At 50.0% G+C, this 20088-nt stretch overlaps 8 protein-coding genes across 8 annotated transcripts; 4 read left to right on the top strand and 4 right to left on the bottom strand.

The window, feature by feature from the left end:
* Positions 1 to 104: 104 nt before the first annotated feature.
* On the bottom strand, positions 105 to 1747 carry ASPSYDRAFT_89034 (aldehyde dehydrogenase family protein; the record flags this gene model as incomplete). Its single annotated transcript, XM_040852102.1, has 4 exons — positions 105 to 995; positions 1057 to 1490; positions 1549 to 1618; positions 1670 to 1747. 4 exons carry the CDS (start codon positions 1745 to 1747, stop codon positions 105 to 107), a joined length of 1473 nt encoding a protein of 490 aa, XP_040703959.1.
* A 1030-nt stretch (positions 1748 to 2777) lies between these two features.
* Positions 2778 to 6281, top strand: ASPSYDRAFT_150606 (putative importin 11; the record flags this gene model as incomplete). The annotated part of the gene is made up of 7 exons (XM_040842021.1): positions 2778 to 2942; positions 3014 to 3114; positions 3174 to 3311; positions 3368 to 4380; positions 4437 to 4909; positions 4965 to 5153; positions 5202 to 6281. 7 exons carry the CDS (start codon positions 2778 to 2780, stop codon positions 6279 to 6281), a joined length of 3159 nt encoding a protein of 1052 aa, XP_040703958.1.
* Positions 6282 to 6593: 312 nt separating this feature from the next.
* Positions 6594 to 8404, bottom strand: exg1 (glucan 1,3-beta-glucosidase; the record flags this gene model as incomplete). The annotated part of the gene is made up of 3 exons (XM_040840592.1): positions 7869 to 8404; positions 7436 to 7821; positions 6594 to 7378 (listed from the first exon to the last, which is right to left on the bottom strand). The coding sequence occupies exons 1-3, from the start codon at positions 7940 to 7942 to the stop codon at positions 6594 to 6596; spliced, it is 1245 nt and encodes a 414-aa protein (XP_040703956.1). The 5' UTR covers positions 7943 to 8404.
* ASPSYDRAFT_44564 (uncharacterized protein) lies at positions 7869 to 8404 on the bottom strand. Its single transcript, XM_040846870.1, has one exon. The coding sequence runs from the start codon at positions 8337 to 8339 to the stop codon at positions 8043 to 8045; it is 297 nt and encodes a 98-aa protein (XP_040703957.1). The 5' UTR covers positions 8340 to 8404; the 3' UTR covers positions 7869 to 8042.
* A 2185-nt stretch (positions 8405 to 10589) lies between these two features.
* Positions 10590 to 11575, top strand: ASPSYDRAFT_149984 (protoglobin family protein; the record flags this gene model as incomplete). The annotated part of the gene is made up of 3 exons (XM_040841963.1): positions 10590 to 10704; positions 10770 to 11040; positions 11113 to 11575. The coding sequence occupies 3 exons, from the start codon at positions 10590 to 10592 to the stop codon at positions 11573 to 11575; spliced, it is 849 nt and encodes a 282-aa protein (XP_040703955.1).
* Positions 11576 to 12829: 1254 nt separating this feature from the next.
* ASPSYDRAFT_30956 (aldehyde dehydrogenase) lies at positions 12830 to 14443 on the top strand (the record flags this gene model as incomplete). Its single annotated transcript, XM_040844825.1, has 4 exons — positions 12830 to 13290; positions 13352 to 13745; positions 13797 to 14239; positions 14299 to 14443. 4 exons carry the CDS (start codon positions 12830 to 12832, stop codon positions 14441 to 14443), a joined length of 1443 nt encoding a protein of 480 aa, XP_040703954.1.
* A 3158-nt stretch (positions 14444 to 17601) lies between these two features.
* Positions 17602 to 18297, top strand: ASPSYDRAFT_150461 (GPI anchored serine-threonine rich protein; the record flags this gene model as incomplete). The annotated part of the gene is made up of 1 exon (XM_040842001.1): positions 17602 to 18297. The coding sequence occupies one exon, from the start codon at positions 17602 to 17604 to the stop codon at positions 18295 to 18297; it is 696 nt and encodes a 231-aa protein (XP_040703953.1).
* A 486-nt stretch (positions 18298 to 18783) lies between these two features.
* ASPSYDRAFT_57600 (TatD family hydrolase) lies at positions 18784 to 19971 on the bottom strand (the record flags this gene model as incomplete). Its single annotated transcript, XM_040849394.1, has 1 exon — positions 18784 to 19971. The coding sequence occupies one exon, from the start codon at positions 19969 to 19971 to the stop codon at positions 18784 to 18786; it is 1188 nt and encodes a 395-aa protein (XP_040703952.1).
* Positions 19972 to 20088: the final 117 nt, after the last annotated feature.

Raw genomic sequence — 20088 nt, 5'->3', positions numbered from 1 at the left:
TTTTCTGAGCCTTAGCCATGGTCAAATTGTTTGCAAAGCCGGCTGTTAACATCAACGTAAAGTAGTAACCAACAGCTCACCCTGTTTTTTGACCCGTGTTTTGCTCACGAGCTCATCTTGATCAAGACCGTCTTTGTCTCGAGGAAGTTGTCCAGACTGTGCAGGAACCCTTCACGGCCAACGCCACTCATCTTGTACCCACCGAATGGCATGTCCTTGGCGATATTGGGGCTTGTGCAATTAACTCCAACAGTGCCAGCCTCTAGCAGCTTGGACGCACGCACCGCGCGGTCGAGGTCCTTCGTGAAGACAGAAGCGTAGAGTCCAAACTCAGAGTTGTTCGCCTTCTGAATAGCCTCGTCCTCCGTCTTAAAGGTCATGATAATAACAACTGGGCCAAACACTTCCTCTTTAACAATACGCGAGTCTTCGGGCATGTCCTCGAAAACGGTCGGCTTAATAAAGTATCCGTCTCCCGCATCACCGCCCATACTCATTTTGCCGTCTTTCTTCCCAAGGGAAATGTACGACTTCACACGTTCGTACTGTTTCTCATCGACTTGCGGCCCGTGAGACGTAGTTGGTTCCAAGGGGTTCCCAAGAATAGCACTGGCGCCGAATTTCTCCTTGAAAAGAGTCAGGAACGTCTCGGCCACGGTCTCCTGGACATAGATCCGGGAGTTGGCCATGCAAGTCTGGCCACTCTGAATCTGGACACTGAACTGTGTCTGCTGGGCGGCACTGTCTAGATCGGCGTCATCGTATATAATAGCCGGCGACTTCCCGCCGAGCTCCATATGGACAACTTTCATGTTTGATGCTGCTGCAGCCGCTTGGATCTTCTGGCCGGTGAATGAAGACCCCGTAAAGCTGATGCAACGCACATCCATGTGAGATGCTAAGGTGCTTCCAGCTGGTTGACCATACCCGGAAAGCACGTTTATAACGCCTGGTGGAAAGCCGATTTCGGCGATGAGTCTTGCTGCCAGAGCAGACTGGCACAGGTGTCAGAAACCAACATGAAAAGAAGTGATAAAACAGTTTAGCTTAGCTTACCGTTAAGGGGGCTTTCTCGCTACTCTTCAACACTACTGTGTTTCCAGCAGCTAGGGCTGGCGCAACTTTGAAGGCGAAAAAGGCTAAGGGGACATTCCACGGAATAATGGCCGCAATCACGCCGTATGGCTGTTTAAGGGTCAAGTTAAAGCTGCCAGGAGTATTCAACGAGGATGTTCCTTGAGCCGTCCAACCGGCCTCGGCAAAATAGGCGAAGGTGTCTGCTGCGAAGGCACCATCAATGTATGCTGATACAGGCTTTCCTGTAGAAAAACTCTCCAATCTAGCGAATTCATCATGGTGTTTGCGAATTAGGTCCGCTAATTTACGGAGGTAGGCACCTCTGTCAGAGGGCGATAGGTCTCTCCATACTGGGAAGGCTGCTTTGGCTGCGGCCACGGCGTGGTTGGTATCGTCCTCACTTGCCTGAGAAACTTGTCTGATATTTAGCATCAAGTCTGAATAGCAGATGACGGGAGATCTTTCTCTCACCTTCAGCAATTGTATTTCGCGTGAATGGATTGAACAAGCTAAACGTCTTCCCGTTTGAAGAGGGCCGGAACTATATAACTTAGGTTCAGCCCCAACAAATTCAAACGGTCGGTGATCACACCTCGCCATTAATAAAGAGACGGGTTTCAATAGACTCTGAGGGCCCGTTGGCAATTCGCGAACCGTCGGTTTGAACCATTTTGAGGGAATCAATAATTTGACCTGCAACTCTCAAGATTCAGCATGCCAGCCGCAGACTACCCGCCCATTTTATAGAACCCCAGGCCCTAGCTTCACTATAGCTCGTCCCCGCATCACAGACCAAGCGAGAGAGGGGGTTGTCAGCATCACTCAGCCATGTCAGCCTATCGGCCCATGGGCTGGACGCCGCATTACGGTGTTGGAGTTCCAGACGGTGTTTCGGGTGACGCCAATCCCGATGGATGTTACTCGATTGAGACGAGCCTAGTCTATTCGACATGGTAACAGCAGGCTCTATTAGGGGCTAACGAGGACTTAACGACTACCCATTGGCTATGTGCAGGTAGGCCGTTTCACCGGTTTGAAACGGCTGGAGGAGCAAGTGGGGTTATGGAGCAAACTAGATACAAAGTACAATGCTGGGCCAAAATTGAATCCGGCTATGTGGACAAAAACAGCGATAGTCATTTTCTAGAACCTCTAGATCATTATCTCCGTTAGATCCGCCCTTACCATTGTATTTCATGTGAGCCGGTCCCTGATGTCAGGCGCCGGAAGGAACTGCTGAGGTCATGACGCAAATACGGCCGGAAATCATGGAGCTCCGCCCCGTTCATGGTCTCGGTCGGTCCCGGGACAGTGAGGTAGACTGTCATATAGACCGTTGTTAAGGCCAGCCAGCCACATGCAGTGCCAGGTGCCCTAAGTAGCTGTGCTGAATTTGGTATAGCGCCAAGGGTCAAGACCTAGGGCTGACCGGGTGGGGAACAATAATAGTCCGTGTTATGCCGCCGAAGTGGGGTGCCAGCATCAAGAAGTAGTTCACAGCAGAGAGGAACCCGCCAAAAACAACTCACACCTCGCCAGCGCGCCAATCCTCCTTGAACTTTGAATTACGCGTTCATATGGTTTATCGGATACCGAGAGCTACAATCTGCATTCAAAACTGAGCTACAGTTCTCTCACCGAGCGGATATTTTGGTCTTGTTGATCATCCGCAGCTCCTGTCAATTTCAAGGCTACTACCGATGGCTCATGTCATTGAGGTAGCAGGGGAGTCTAATCCCCTAACGCCGCAGAATGTTTTGAATTCTTTGGTCCAAGCCGCTAGCTCTACACAGCAGCAAATTCAAACTGGGACCAAACAACTGCAGCATTGGGAGAAACAGGAAAAATACTACACCTTCCTCCAGGTACGTGATCGATTGAATTCACTTCAAATTGTTGTACCGCTGCTTTAGTGTCCTGGCACTGACTCCTCTAGGATGTGTTTCTAGACCACTCCGTTCCCCTTGAAGTCCGGTACCTCGCCATTATACAGCTGAAGAACGGGATAGATAAGTATTGGCGCAAGACGGCACCGAAGTAGGCACTTCTTGATGTTTAAAGTAGGGGTATGAGGACCAGACTAACATGTCTAATAGTGCAATTAAGAAGGAAGAAAAGGAGCAGATCAAAATCAGGGCCCTGCAGGCTGGTGTTGTTGAACCAGCTCCTCTTTTAGCTCTTCACAATGCCTTCGTGTTGGCCAAGATTATGCGTTTCGAGTACCCCCAGGACTGGTGAGTATGAGACTTATTGCTATTCTCGGAACGGGGATGCTTACACGCTCCTATAGGCCTGAAGGAATTCCTACAGTTATCGATCTTCTCCGCTCGTCTACCCAACCGGACGCGAACCCGTTACAGTTACCACGAACTCTCGTAATCCTCTTACAAATCATCAAGGAATTATCAACGGCCCGGTTACAGAGAACACGGCACAGCCTTCAGTCTATCGTACCAGAGATACTCCATGTCCTTGGCGGCATATACGTTGGAAAGGTGGACACATGGGCCTCTTCACTGGAGCAGGGCAATTCTGGGTCAACGGGACTTGCGGATACTATGGAGCAAAGCCTTACTTCTCTCAAAACAATCAGGCGTCTGCTTGTTGCTGGATTTGAGCGTCCTCATCGAGAAAAAGATGCCTCAGAGTTTTGGCTCCTAACACACTCTCAATTCAGCAGACTATTTGCGCTCGCCACCGGGTCCACGGCAGCGCCCGAGGATGTACGAAAACTCGTCGAAAAACATCTGTTGCAACTGTCAAAGCTTCATGTGGAGATGGCCAAGGTTCACGCTGGATCTTTTGCTTTACTTCCTGATAGTATACCGCTAGTTCAATCGTACTGGACGCTTGTAGTCAAGCTGGGAGAGAACTACAGCCAACTGGGCACGGATGGCGAACAAGACAAGACCTTCATGGAAAAAGCTGGTCTCAGAGCCCTCCTTCTAGTCAAGACTTGCTCCAATATAGCATTCTACCCGGCACAGTCATTCAAATACCAGACACCGCAGGATAAGGAGGACAAAAAGGAAGCCGTCCAGCTAATAAAAACTCAGCTATTCACGCACGACTTCGTCAATCATGCCATGGAGCTACTTGTTACTCAATTCTTCTGTTTCAGGCAGAGCGACTTTCAAGAGTGGGAGGCTGATCCAGAGGAGTGGGAGCGGAAAGAAGACGATGTCTCAGAAGCCTGGGAGTTTTCCATACGTTCCTGTTCGGAACGGATTTTCCTTGACCTTGTCATACATTTCAAGGATTTGCTCGTCCCTCGCTTACTGACGGTTTTCTATTCTTTTGCTAGTAAGTATTTTCCTCCCACCGCTTGGTCTTCATGCACTAATGGGCCCGTTGTAAAGCTCCAGATAACCGCGACATAGTCCTAAAAGACTCCCTTTATTCGGCTATAGGATTGGCTGCAGCTTGCCTAGAGAAGCAGCTTGATTTCAGCAATTTTCTCCAAAACACTCTCGTTCCCGAAGTCCAGATCCAAGACCCCGGCTATAATGTCCTTAGGAGAAGAATAGCAATTCTTCTTGGTCAATGGGTGCCCGTCAAATCTGACGAACTGAAGAGCGACCCCATCTACCAGATATTTCAGCATCTGCTCAACAGTCAAGATCATTTGAACGACCTCGTGGTCCGGATTACTGCTGGCAGGCAATTGAAGCAAGTACTTGATGTGTTCGAATTCAGCCCGGAAATATTCAAGCCTTACGCGCCATCGATTTTCCAGAACCTGATGGCTCTGGTGCAAGAAGTTGAGAGCTCTGATACCAAAATGGGGCTGCTTAACACTGTTCGTATGGCCGTTACGAGGATGGAGGATAATGTGAGAATTCCACTCTTAGATATCATCGTCATGCAGTTCGCTAATATACTTCAAGATCGCTCCTTTCTCGGATCAAATTCTGTCTCTACTTCCCCCATTGTGGGAAAGTTCCGGCGACGAGCATTTGCTGAAGCAGGCTATCCTCACACTACTTGGGGCGTTGATATACTCGCTCAAGCAAGAGTCGACGAGATATCACTCACTTATCCTGCCTCTGGTCCGGAATTCGATCGATCCTACTTCGGTACGTTCCCATTGAGCCTTCAGTAATTACAGCACTAATAACAAATAGGACACCATGATCTATCTACTAGAGGAAGCTTTGGAGCTCTGGAGCGCCATTATCATGCAGACTCCTGCGCCGGCATCGCCCGAAATACTCTCCCTCGTACCCGCCTTGTTCCCTATTTTCGAAACCGCAGTCGATGGCGTTGGATTAGCCCTACAAATCGCGGAATCATACATTTTACTCGCTCCTCAGGAGGTCCTCAGCGATCGCATTCGCCTCCCTCTCTTCACCTCTTTCGAGACACTCCTAAAGCCCTCCCTACGTCAACGAGGAGGCTACGTGCCTCGTCTCGTGGAAATGGCAATCCGCGCCGCCGATACAGTTGACGGCGGGAGCGAAAACACTTATAGTGTTATCATCCGCTCCCTCCTCGATAGCTCCCTTCTTACCTCCATCCTGGAGGGTCTACACTCCGCCTATGAGTCTGGTCAAACAACCGGCCCTAACAAAAAGCAATCAAACATCTACGGCGCTATCGAAACAGAGTACTTCTCCGTCCTCGCCCGCCTCGCCCTAGCATACCCCAACCTCTTCCTCCCCGGGATTACAGCAGCATTTTCACCGTCCGGCGCGAACAACCCACAAGCACAAGAAGAACTCCTCACCTGGCTACTCACGGAATGGTTTCTCCACTACGACAATATCGGCACTGTAACCCAGAAGAAACTCCATGCTCTCGCTCTGACTCAGCTCCTGACCCTAAACGGGCCAAACACCCAACCACCCACTTACATCCTCAACCATCTACAGTCCTACTTAAATGTATGGACCGACATCATCACCGAGCTAGCTGAGGGGACGACAGAGGGTGACCCCAACGATCCCCGAGGCGGCGACTACCTTATCAACTGGAACAATGCGGGAACCGGGAAGTGGCATGAAAACGAGCCTCCCGAGACCACGCGAAGAGCCGATTGGGATAACTCGGATATCGTTCATAAAATCAATATTCGGGACTTTGTCCGTGAGCGGCTGCATTCTTTGATCGTTGGTTGCGGAGGCGAGCAGCGGTTCCAAGAGGATTGGTTGATTAATGTCGATCGAGAAGTGGTTGCGGCGTTTGGTGCGCTACGACTGATATGATTTGAGCGAGCCCCCGGTTTCTGAATTTGCATCCTGGTTCCGATATTATTGAACAGGATGCTATATTGACAACACGTCTGCATGCATTACACGGTCATCTCTTTGTACATAATTTAAATACCCCGATAGACGAAACGGTACCAATTACTAATATTCCAATACTCTTTTCACCCAATATCAAAATAATCGACTACTTGACATAGAAATAGTGTTAATTGAATGAATTATGATAAAGAGGAAAAAAGAAAAGAAAAAAGAAAGCAGTTGGAACAGAAATGAAAAGCAGCGCGCGGACCATCAAGTTGCAACCTCCTATGCAGTTCCACACTGGTTTTGGTATTGTCTGTCTGTCAAGGGTTGGGGGAAGACCTCGTGGTCGATCAGGTCTTGCATATCCCAGCCGGGAGCTCCTTCGGTTTTCCAGGTCCAGAACAGCCAACCATTCCTCAGCTCATATGCATCGAGCTGGGCCTCAATGAAGCGGCGCGTATTCGCTATGTCCTCCTCAGGTAAATCGGCCACGCTACCCCCACTCCTTGTCCCGCAAGGGCCAACTGCTCCGTCTGAGGCTAGCGAGCCCTCATAGCGAGACCCAATTCCCCTTCCGTTTAGATATTTTGTGCAATCTGTCAGAGCACCGGACCATTCGCCAACAACAACCGGCTTGTCGACAGCTTGGAGATGCTGACGGCCGAGTTCACAAGCAGCATTGACATGCTGGTCAATGTTCCAGGCATTTTGGTTCCCTTCAAAAACTTCGTAGTGATGGGTGTCCATGATAACATTATCTCCAGACATGAAACCGTTCCATGATTCTGTTGGCGCAAACCCATCATGCAAGACCAAAGTCGCACCAGGGTTATTCTCTTGCACAATCGAGAGGGTTTCGCCATAGTATTCTTTAAGCTGGTCCTTGTTGATCCCGCCAGGGATATGAGGCTCATTGAGGGCTTCGATACTTACATCGCCACCGTCGGTCAGATAGCGTTGAGCTAAGGCATCAAAAGCACGAATGGTTCGCTCAACCGTATCGCCCTGTTGCCATTCAATAGGTCCTCTACGTCCACTGTTATCGAATCCATTCTGTGAGCCCGGCGCTAAACAAACTGTTAGTTATACATTCACATATTAGTTCTTGGCAGCAAGGGACTCACCACCGTGCAGATCAACAATGACCTTGAGGTTATTGGCTTTCGCCCAGGAGACAGCTTGATCTAAGTATTCCAGCTGACCATCGACATAGGGTTCGCCGTCAATTGGCGCTGCTGCCCAATAGCCGACGGGAATTCTAACGTGGGTCAAGCCTGCCTGGGCAATGCGAGAGAAGTCACCCTCTGTAATGAAAGAACTCCAATGCTCGGACAGCCTGTTTGTAGCCTCATCCGGACCAAGGATCTGCGTCAAAGTGTACTCATCAACAGCTCCCTCCCCAGCTCCTTCGAATACAGAAGGCGTAATCCAAGGCTCAAGTACAAGCCAGCCGCCGAGGTTGACTCCGCGGATTTGCTCGGCATTGGCGGTTGCACGAGATTGTAGGCGACTACTAAGAGTGAGCGAAATCTTCAAACTGGAAGGGATGCGACTAACACTCGCGCAGGCGACGCGCTAACTGCTGAGATAGAGAGGGTCAAAAGAGCCCCTTGCAAGAATCGGGAAATCATTCCGAAACGGTGAAAACTTTAAGTAGAATATCAGGAGGAGGTTGGGTCTGGTATTTGGAAAATGACGATGGGAATCTCCGACTTTAAATAAAGCGCCCACTCACGCCTGCATATGGGATGCAAACGAACAAAATTGGTTGGGGTTGTGATATTCTTCAACACTGTTTTCAGAGAGACAAGAGTATGCCACAGGGAACAGGAGTCTGTGTCGAAAGCTTCGCTCCGAAAGCAGAAATCGCGTGATCCAAAGCATATTCACGCCCAGAGACAAGATAGGCAAGAGCGGGTTGGCAATAACAAGCCGAATAGCAAAAGTCAAGGGTCCTGGAAGTCTTCCAATCTCGGCACATACAAGCATGAGCCCCCCGGTATGGCCACCCGATGCGTACTCCAACATTCTGCAATGGGCTGCTTAGTTAGGGAGAACAAACCCATTGAGCGAGACTATTCAGATTCTCCCCGGATCCGGAGAATCAAGAGCTGTCAAAAATAAGGTACGTAGTGGGATGGAGATCCATCCACGGGTCCACGATGGTTTGTGTTGATGGACGAATCCGGCAATGGCCAGCACGTGATCGGGTATTCAACACCCACCATTTACTGTCCCCCAATCACCCCCGCAGTTCTTGTTTTCTCATATGCAGCAGTTTGAAGGTTACGGATTTTTAGAGGATTTTCCCGGGGCGAGGGAATATACAGCGTTTCCGAAAACAATGGAATCGGGTCTTTCCAATTGAAGACATGCTATGGACCTATGGTGCATATGAGGGTTGCATTATGCGAAGACTGGAATGGAGATGCTGACACCCACGATAAATGTGCCTTCATATGGGCTTAGATGAATACCACTTCCGAGATCGATCAGTTGAGGGAGACGCAAGTGGATAGAGGATCTACAGGTTCATATTTCACGATTGTCTAGACCATCACGGCCCGGCCATCAGAATTCGAAACATACAAAGTGACAAAAGGCCTCGCAGCCTGGAATAGTAAGCTCGGTAAAGCCACAAATGCTAACGGAAACCAAGAACTGGATCGATATGTTTCCGGCATCAATTGCCCAGGTCCCCCGGCCTTCAAGTAAATTAGACAAAGATGGCAGAACTCGAATGTAGCGGCGTAGACCTGGATCCATCGTGATTTAATGAAAGATGCGGGGGCTTTACGGCTTCATGGCCGTTAACGTTGATGAGAAAGTGGTGAGTGTTGTCCATTCCGAAGTGATCCGTTTGTAGCCATGTTGGGTATATTTAAATATGGCAAGAGTTATCGACATCTATTAACTATATCAGATTATAATTTACTGAGGAAAGGTGAATATCCATCCGGATGACCGTTAATGCAGTGATCACCGAGTATCTCATGCAGACTTCGAGGTTCAGAGACGCAATTGCAGCCAACAAGGCCTGCAATATCATCTGACCGTTACAAACCTTCTTTGCCGCCAAGCGCAAGAAACATAAGCACAACCATGCCGCCGATCATGTCTTGGGCTACCGAGAGATACTAGACGTCGGTCTCGACGAAGCCTATCTATCTACTCCATACTCCGTACAGTCCTTGCGCTGTCCCTAAGATGGTTTAAATATTGATTACTGTGATTCGTAACTGAATCGCACCCGACTATCCGATAATCAGCCCAGGATATAGATTCGTTTTGTTTTTCAGTTTCCTTTTTTGCGGATTACGAATCCGAGGATAGGAAAAATCCGGATCGTCAGCAGAGCATCAGGCCATATCGAGCCCCATCCCAACCACCACTAAGTCCTAGCAAGCCACTTGTGCACTGCTGTTCTTCCGATAAATCACGCAATGTGACACTCATTCTTTTTGCAAGTAGGTAGTTTTCTCCGCATACTCTGGCTTGGATGGTGCTCTCCCACGCTGGCATGATTCTCCCAAATGAAGGCTGTGCATTCCTGCTCGGTTAGTAAGACAACTCACTCTGATACACGATGCAACTTCCTTGATTCATGGCACGCAAGATGATTATCAGTACTCTTAAATTACGGCCCCATTGTTTACTGTCATCTCCCGACAAGGCCCAAGAACAGGCTTCTGGAAGAGATCTTGAAGATAGTTAGAAGGCCCTAGGAAGCGGTGATCGGGCAATTAGTGCATCCTTTGCGCGACGAAGACCCACGGCCCACTAATTTATGAGATATGAGCTCGTCCCCGTAATCAGACCACTGCCATAACACACGCATCTTGATAGGCTGATCTGCCTCGACCCTATCTGAAACAGCCGAATGCAACTCAGACTTTTTGCCCATGCAGATGCCATCATTCGTTGATGTGACGTCTTTTCAATAATCATCTTCCGTACAAACCGGAACGAAGATTGGACCGTTTGACATATCGCTTCCTATGATCCGAGAGGCCGGATGCCGCGCGCCGGTTTTATCCCGTAGAAAATCTGTAAGAGTAAATACTTCGGTCGTCGCTTGGTATATAAGACCCTATGATCCCTCGAGTAGTCCAGGGCAATATCATTTTATTCCTTTCATTTCCTCCCTTCTTGAATATCAGTTTATACCTACCAGCTTATCAGCTTAATACATCTCACTATACCTACCTCGTCTATCGCGTATTTCAACACACCGCAGAGACCATGGATAACAAGATATCAGAAGAATCGAAGAACAAAATGGTGTACTTCAAACTAGACGGCCGCCCCGTCAAGAATATCGACCGCAAGGCATTGTACACGAGGCTCGAGGCCAGAATCAATTACCTCAAAGACTTTCTCGATTTCAATTCAAGTATGTTCCCGGCTTTTGGAACCCGATTGACCAACAGTGGGCTAATGATCTTTCTTGCAAAACAGGCGACATGGAAGCCCTGGCCTCAGGCGCCAAATATATCAAGACCTTAATTCCGGCCGTTGTCAATCTCGTTTACCGCAAACTTCTCGAATACGACATCACAGCACGATCATTCCACACCAAGGACACAGCGTCAGATGCTCCCATTGAGGATTTCTATAACGAGAACAGTCCGCCAATTATGCGGAGGAAGATGTTCCTGCGGTGGTACCTGACGAAGATCATCTCCGATCCGATGCAGATGGATTTTTGGAGATACCTAAACAAAGTCGGGTGAGTACTTCTTCTTCTTCTTCTTATTTTTTTGCTTTCTCTTTTCTCTGCGAACCGAATCTAATTCTGTAGGTTAATGCACACGGCCCAAGAGCGTTTGCATCCACTAAACATCGAATACATCCATATGGGCGTCTGCCTTGGATACATCCAGGACCTCTTCACCGAAGCCCTTTTGTCCCATCCCACTCTATCGACGTCGCGCAAGACTGCCATGATCCGAGCCATCAGCAAGATCATCTGGATACAAAACGATCTCATTGCCCGCTGGCGAATCCGGGATGGCGAAGAATTTGCCGACGAGATGTCTGAATACCTCTTGGATGACAAAGAGGGATATCTGGGTGACAAGAAGGTCCTTGGCGACAGCAGCAGTACCTCCTCGTCTGATTCGCGCGACGACGACCGTGTCAGCATCAGGAGCGGCATGGCGCCTTCTATTGCGCCTTCTATCACGCCTTCTGTCGCTTCGGCGTGTCCCTTTGCGGACATGGCGAAGCCAGTCTCGCAGACCAAAATCTGGGCTGGGAAATAATCCCGGCGATCTGGGGTAACGAAGTCCTCGAAGGGCCATGTGGGTTAATAAAGCATTGCAGGCGTTTGTCGGGGGAATAATAATGAAGACAGCTCATGATTATCCATTCCCCTTGTTCTCCGATGATACATGCGTGGTGTTGACTATACGGAGTTTTATTCTGCATTGAATTAGTTTTGGTTTATTGCCCTGTCGCTCTACCACTCCTTTTGTCGAGCATCTGTCATACTTAGTGTACTTAACTATTAGAGGTTAAAAGTGTGTGAAATTGATGTTTCAACCTATGCGCACATGGGACACTGTGAGACCAGCCCTGACATGAAGTCGTACTACGCTGGCAAACTTGACGATGAGGTGCGGGATGCAAGCCAATAAGCGGTCGGTCGCACTAGACAGCCATTACTCTTCGAGAAGGCGCAGGACAGTACCTACCTATCAAAGATCGTTCCTAATTATCCACCAAGAAAGAAACGTGACACCCCAGGCATCAACCATATCAGCTCACAGTCACACTCACACACCATTGGCCGATTCTGCAAGGTCTCCCACCTCCGCCTCCACGCCGACACCGCTTTCGTGCCGCTTTGACTGCCGGTATCCTGCATGCATCTTGCGGCTCTCTCTTCACTCTTGGATCGGAGAAGATTGATCTACGGAGTACATGACTGAGCGACAAATGAGGAACACAACCAGGGTTTGTACTGTTGAGAGACTTGGCCATGATCCATGGGACATGTCTCGTCCTTCGGATTTACGGACTAACCAAGTGTTCGTGGCGACAGGACACATGCCGCAGAATCCACTTGGACCTTGGACTACCCATCATGGTGAGAACTTAAGCCCTCATGAGGCAAGATGATGAGCGATCTTGAGCCGACAATCACCAAATGTCGGCTGAGAATCCCCACGCAAGAGCCGGTTTGCGATTCTGGGAACCCGGGAGAGAACATAGACTGGGTAGAACGCCCAATGATCATGTCCCTCCCATCCATACTCATCCAGACATTTGCCGGCCCCACGTCCCCGACAACAACGCTTCCCCCACCACCCCCTCTTCGAAATTATTACCCCCATTAGGCTCATTCCCATTGTTACCTTCGTGGACGTCACTTGAAAACCTTCCGCTTAAAGGGGCCATTTGTGCAACTGCTGGCTCCTGACTTCCTTCTTTCCCGGGCTCCGCGTTCTTGAATCCAACGAATTCCTCATACCTCGCGCACACAAAATTTGGTCGCAATTAGCACTCAACGAAGGATGGCTTCTGGTAACGGCGTTAAGGCGGCACTTCCGCTCATAATCAATAATGAGTCAGTTGTCACGGACAACTTATTCGATGTCCATAACCCTGCAACGGGCGAGCTGCTATACTCTTGTGCCGGCGCATCTGTCGACGATGCAACTCGCGCCGTGGCAACCGCGAAAGCTGCATTTCCTAGCTGGAGTAAAACGCATCCGCACGAGCGCAGAGAAATCATGAACAAGGCCGCAGACATTATGCTATCACGAAAGGAGGAGTTTATTCAAATCCAAATGGAAGAGACGGGAGCAGGACGGCTATTCGTGGAAAAAACGTTTATGGGGAGCGTAGCATTTTTGAGGGATTTCGCAGGAATGATCACCAGCGTCGAGAATAAATCACCCGTTGTTCATGAAACTGAGCAAAGTGCGCTGGTAGTGAAGCAACCGTATGGCGTTGTCCTAGGAATCGCACCTTGGTACGTTTTTGATGTTAGCAACCAAGGAGTACACGGATGCCTAACCAATGCTCGTTCCTAGGAATGCCCCATTTATCCTCGGAACCCGTGCGGTTGCTCTTCCTCTGGCCGCAGGTAATACAGCCATCCTCAAAGGCTCTGAATTGTCACCAAAATGTTTCTGGGCGATCGGTGATGTCTTCCGGGAAGCTGGTCTTCCTGCCGGTTGTTTGAACGTAATCTACCACAAGACGTCGGATGCGCCTGCGGTCACGAATGCGCTCATAGCCCATCCCGACGTGCGCAAGATTAGCTTCACAGGCAGCACCAACGTTGGCTCAATAATTGCCTCCACCGCTGGGAAATACATAAAGCCAGTCCTACTCGAGCTCGGCGGCAAAGCTTCAGCAATCGTCCTAGATGATGCCGATTTAGAGAAGGCTGCAACAGGCTGTGCATTGGGTGCTTTCCTCCACGTAAGTGCAATGTTTGGGTTAAGGAGCCGGAACGCTAACGCAAATGACTAGTCCGGTCAAATTTGCATGTCGACGGAGCGCATAGTAGTGCAGCGTGCAATTGCTGAGAAATTCCAGAAAACACTCGCCGAAACAGTTGAAAAAATCTTTGGCAAGAATGCACCTGCACCAGTTCTTGTTGCTGCGCCTGCGGTGAAGAAAAACAGAGAATTGGTGGCCGATGCACTCGGAAAGGGTGCCAACGTTGTGTTTGGCGACCCTAATGCTAGCGAGTCTTCTGCCAACAGCCTGCGTCCCGTTATTGTGGGCGGAGTCACCAAGGAGATGGATATCTACGCCACGGAGTCGTTCGGGCCGACAGTATCTCTTTACGTCATTGACAGCGAAGAGGAAGCCGTCGCGTTAGCCAACGATACAGAGTATGGCCTCACATCGGCTGTATTTACGAGCAACCTGTTCAGGGGTCTGAGAGTGGCCAAGCAGATCGAATCCGGGTATGTTTGCTTCCACCTCATCTCACCCAAACCCGTTAAGCTGACAAAGTCCGTTCCAGAGCCGTTCACATCAACTCGATGACGGTCCACGATGAGCCCACTTTGCCTCACGGTGGATGGAAGAGCAGTGGATTTGGCCGCTTCGGCGGTACAACAGGTTATGACGAATGGTTGCAAACCAAAACAATCACCTGGATGGAGTAAAGGGGCGAAATCCCTTGGTGCGAACAGCCCATTTTCTTCACGAAGGTCGAGGACTCGAGGGCTTCAAGCCCATGTCACCATGCCAGCTCTATGTAGGCAGTGCCGCTGTACTAGTAGTAGTATACTATAAGAACGATACAAGCAGGACCTATGGCTTACCCTATGTCGAGCGAATCAAATTGGCATGTATGGGGCTGATTTCAATAGTTAAATTATGGATCCATGGTTCTCAGGTGCGGCCGCCGTGGTTTGGAGCCTAGGCTGCCTAACGAGGGTTCATCACCGCTTAATGTCTTGCCCTTCGTTATTTTCTGTTTTGGGTCTAAATTTAGAGGTAGTATACGCCTATACGGAGGAGACCGCGGCGACGACCTGCCGATTCACCCGGTGCGGCTGATTGAGGCCACTGGGTGCGCGACTCATGACTCACGAGGGCAGACGGTGTCACGATGCACTGGGAGTTAAACTAATATCCCCGCACGCTGCGCCGCAAAGTTTGATATTATTGTAGCCGCCAAAGGATCGGACTTCACGGCTCACAGTCACATCTGGCTGAGGGTCACGGCCCACTTTCTCTCTTCCACAGGGCTAATAATGGCTAGGAAAAATACACTCCGTGCCCCGTGGGCCTATCCGTACTAGGCTACTCCTTACCCTTAGTAAAATGTACACCGTACTGTACGGTAATTGAGGCTAGCAAGTTGACCGAAGACCGCTTCCACTTCGTCCAAGTTAAGCTGTTTAGCGTTAGTTGCAACTGTTAGCTTTTGGAGGCGTCGAGATCTCATCGAAATAGTTCATCGTTTTGGCGAAGAATATGGCAATTTAAATGAATTCAGATCCCAGAGTTCAGACAGACAAGGCGGGAGATCCGACCAAGAGAGACGATCCCGGGATGTGGATTGCGGGAGCGTTGACAGGGGAAGCCGTGTGTGTGACTGGAAAAAGTTTGTGGGAGGTCAAACTTGGAAGTCGCGATGGAGGTCATGTCCATGGTCAATCTCTCTCGATGGAGGTGGCCGGCCTTGCCTGGGCGAAAAAGCAAACACCGGCTTGTCTTCCAAATCTTATCAACGCAAACCTGTAAATCAACCGGACATTTGAGTCATGTCGCCACGTTGTCCATGTTTTCTGGTCTTCGTTTGATTGTTATTATCAGCCTCAGCTACCGGACCTTCCTCAACTAATCCCCGATTGGCATCCTCCTCGAACTTCCTCCCAAGCGCCGCGGATGGCTAGATGCATCACGACTGCTGGTGGTGTGTGACGAGCACAGGGAGACGTATTTATCCGACCAACGAGAGGCCTCGAGCATGTTGGTACCTGGGATTGGGTGGATTGTCTGGACTCTGGCAGCGCCGCAACCTGCACCTCTTCCGTCTGTGCAGCAGGCTGCAACTGTGTAAGCGAGGAGGGGTTTGCAGTGTCGCACAACAGCGCTCTTTCGCAATGTCTTTGCCATCTGGCGACTGAGCAAGTCAAGGTTAGTTGCCGGACAGCCGTTTTGAAGGTCCTTCGATAATGTTAAATTGCTAATAATAAACGCCAATCTCATCAGAGCCCAAGGCTCACTGGCAACAGCAGCGAGTCTTCAACCACTCTCAATACAAACCAATCAAGTGGCCGGGTGTCTCGGACTCATTCGGTTTCGATCCTTTGGCAACTTGGCACAATTTCCCAGTCTGGAACTAAGACCTGAACGGTGCGCCACGGACCCAGTCAGCGGTCAGGAACAAGGCTTGGGTAAAAGGCCCGCGAGGGATCGCTTGCAAATCTCTCCTCGGCAGAACGTGGGATGACTTCATTCAGTATGATCTTCTTGTGGAGCATTCTTCACCTTGAGCCTTCTCAAGGGGTGTTTGCATAGAGAAGACAGACAAGAACTTGAAGTCCTCAAAGGAGGTACTACGTATTCAGGTCTGGGGATCATAATGATATCTGGGCATGATCCTCCGTGCCTGTCGTGTCGGTCTCACAGCCGACCGGTACCGTGGAACCCTCCACTTTAACTACGCTTGCTATGCTATGAATACGAGGAACTTGGAGGAGTCGTCACCCAATAATATTTGCGACAAGTCAAGGATCAGAGTCACCATTTGCGAAGCATGCACCAGCACCCGAGACTCTGCCGGCTTTGTTTTTCGCTCCCTTGAAGTAGTACTCTGTAGAATGTAGATAACTGTTCCGCTGGTCTTGCCCACCGTCAACATTCGACAATAATGACAATGACAACGTCGCCTTCAATCTACGGTTCAGCGCCCGATAGAATTGCCCTCTTCCCGAGTTTCCATAATCTATTCAGCATAAAATATAAGTAAGACATCATTATTTGGGCAATTCCTGGCCATGTCGAGTCCAATCCGGTGTGTAATTTCTGCTAGCTGATACTAGGCTGAATCTCCACCAATCCCCGATCCAAGGGTTCATCTCTCACGCTCCAGCTCAACAGACTAAAATAAGGGCTAAAATGGTCTCCCCGGTGGATTGGTCCAGTTGCGATGAATGTTCAGCAAGTCAACGTCGTATCTGAGACCTCGTCGCCCCTCACCCTTATTCGCCTTCACTGCTTGTTGTGACTCGGAGTGGTGAGCCTTTTGGTCTTGGCCGCATTCCAAGCTACCAACAACATCCCAGTCTCAGACAAGTAATGCAGGGGTCACGGACTTCCTCGGACCCTCTCCGCTGTCGTAGTTACATCCATCTGCTCTCTCTCCCTCAATCAAACACCGCCTCTGGCCTCGTGTAATTTGATAATTTCTCGCCTGACCCACTCCAAACATGAGCCGCAGCCTTGGGCGTGAAATGCAGGAAAATGAGCAAAAATACAGGACTAACCAGACTGACACTAACACGGGGCTGAGTTCGCGAGACAGGCATCATGCCTAAATTCTTTGAATTAAATGAGCTCGCTTCGCCTGCGCCCCTCTTCCCGACTTCTTCTTCTCTTCCTCCCTCGCTCTTCACTTTCCAACTCCAACTCTCTCTCTCTTTTCCAGCTCGGACGTGTCTCACGCCCATCCAGTCATTCATTTAAGACAAGCCTCCATCCCGTCCTTCTTTTGAAAGACCAGTCGCTCTCTATCTCTTGGCAATCTCCGGGCCACCATACCAATCTTCATATACCTCTCCATACCTCACGATAAACACATAATATCACAATGCGTTTCTTCACAACCGGTCTCATCTCCGCCCTCGTGGCCGTGGCTACTGCCTACACCACCCCCGACTACTCAAAGGCCCCCTCTGGCAACCCCATCTCGAAGCCTGGTCTCCAGGAGGCCGTCCCTGCTGGCAAGCCCTACACCATCCAATGGGAGCCTACCACCGAGGGTACCGTTTCTTTAGTTCTCCTCCGTGGTCCTAGCGAGAACATCCAGCCCCTGTACGCTCTCGCCGAGAACATCCCCAACGAGGGTACCTTCGAGTGGACCCCCAGCACCGAGCTCGAGCCCGATGTCACCCACTACGGTCTTCTTATCGTCGTTGAGTCTGGTGCCAACAAGGGTGCCTACCAGTGGTCCACCCAGTTCGGTATCAAGAACCCCAACTACGGCAAGGACGAGTCTTCCAGCACTACCACCGCTGCGCCCACTACCTCTGACGATGCTGAACCCACCATCACCAAGACCACAACTATCACCACCACGTCCTGCCCCGAGGGCGTGAAGCCCACTGGCAGCAGCACTCCTAAGCCTTCCGTCATCCCCCAGCCCAGCTTCACCCACACCCCCTCTGCTCCCGCCTGGACCCCTACCTTCACCCCCGCTCCTCCTCAGTTCACCGGTGCTGCTGGCCGTAACGCCATCAGCCTTGGTGCTGTTGCTGCCGGTGTTGCTGCTGTCCTCGCCTTCTAAATACGAGAGGGATAAGAGCATAAAACGATGTGATGTTCTGTGACGTGTAATAATTGTGCGCGCACTGATACCTATTTTCCCTTTTTTCTCTTTCTTCATTTACATTCTTGATCCTGTTCGTGTATCTAATTCAATGGATCTCGGATTCTTTACCAATTCTTATTTTATCTTTCTATCTATTGGGTTGTCGTAATCTAGGTTCATAGTCAGCTATATAGAAAAAGGCTATAGTTATCAGTGCAGGTAACTATAACTACAATACATCTGGTGTCGCCGATCAGATCCACAGCGGGTTAGTGCAATTTTCCATATAATCAGGACCGATACCCGGCATTCTGCACAGTACAACTCCAGTACCACTCCAATCCCACCGAGGCATTCTTCAAGAAACAAAAGAATCCAATTCCATGGAACAACAAGGCATCACATTTGAAACTGGAGAATGTCTCGAATTCTCAATCCATTGTGGAATTTAATTGCGGATCATCATTCACCAAAGACAAAACGTCTCCAATTATCCGCCAACTGCTGAACCCCTTGCCGCAGAGCCCACCCACGTATTTCACATATTTGTCGAGTAACATCTTCCAGCCTATCATCCATCTCCTGTCCAGCAATATGTAAATCACTCTCAACCAGCACCCGGTCATCTGGCAAAGCCTTGATCACCGCGACAGTCCTATCGGATTGATGGCCGAAATTGATGACGCTCGAGAATGAGAAATAAACGTCTGAAGGGTTAGACAAGTGCAGGAATTGTTTCAAAGCTTCCACAGGGCCAGAGTACGAATGCATGCATATCCGCGGCGGGAACGGGAGGGGCTCCTGTTCTCCGTTTGATTTTTGTGCATAATCCTGCAAATTCAGCTCTTCTGCGTCGCTGTCCGCATGCGCCTCAGCATGACTATGTCGACGCTTTCGTTCCCGTCTTGAAGGGACTTTCCGCTCATGGCCTGACCACAGACTCTTGAAGACATCAAATACGGCCCCGTGGGCCTGGACACTGTGTACAGACACAGGACGCTGGAGTTCCCCGGCCAGGCGCAGTTGAGCCTCGAGAACGGCCTTCTGATGGTCCGGCCTAACTTGGTGAGGAGAGAGCTGTCGGCCCTCTCGTGAACCCGGCGTCATCCGCCCATCCCGGGTCTCGATCTCCTCCTGGGTCCAGGCTTGTGGGAGTCGGAAAGCACGATCAAGACCGATTTCCCCGACAAGCCCAGTGGGGAATTTCAACAACCTAGACCGCGTTTCTGAAAGGAGTTCAGAGAGCGGTTTAGGTTCGGGAAGAGTTGAAATGAACTCGTCACCTGGTGGAGGCTTCAGAACTTTACTATAATGAAACCTTTTAATATCGGCTGCCGAGGAGGGTTGTTCCTCGCTTTCTGATTTGGCGGCAGTGTCATCTATGATTTGGTGCGAGAACCACGGATGCCAGCCGAAACACGGCAAGATACGCTCTGGAGTCCCATTGCCGGAATCTTTGGCGACATTGCTTGCGGTTTGGAAAACAAGGTCCTGATCGTCAGCCCGAGTGGACATGACGGTAAGCGTTGTTGCTTTCATGGCGGGGATGTCAGCAATGGATGCCATGGTGTCGGTGGGGTGGCAATGGGCGTCGAATACGCCGATTTCCCAAGGAAATACTGTCTCATCTTGAGAATTGGCCTGGGTCATGGTGGGTTGAATGGGATAATTACTGGATAGATGTGGGAAAGGACTGATGTAATGCCTAAGACCGTTTACAGTGCCTGAGGCATGAATAAATCACATGCTTCTCTCCGCATTTCAACG

Source organism: Aspergillus sydowii (assembly GCF_001890705.1).
Source record: "Aspergillus sydowii CBS 593.65 unplaced genomic scaffold ASPSYscaffold_4, whole genome shotgun sequence".
NCBI lineage: Eukaryota > Fungi > Ascomycota > Eurotiomycetes > Eurotiales > Aspergillaceae > Aspergillus > Aspergillus sydowii.
Note: the sequence above shows the minus strand (reverse complement) of the source record. Positions and strands in the feature narration are given on the sequence as shown.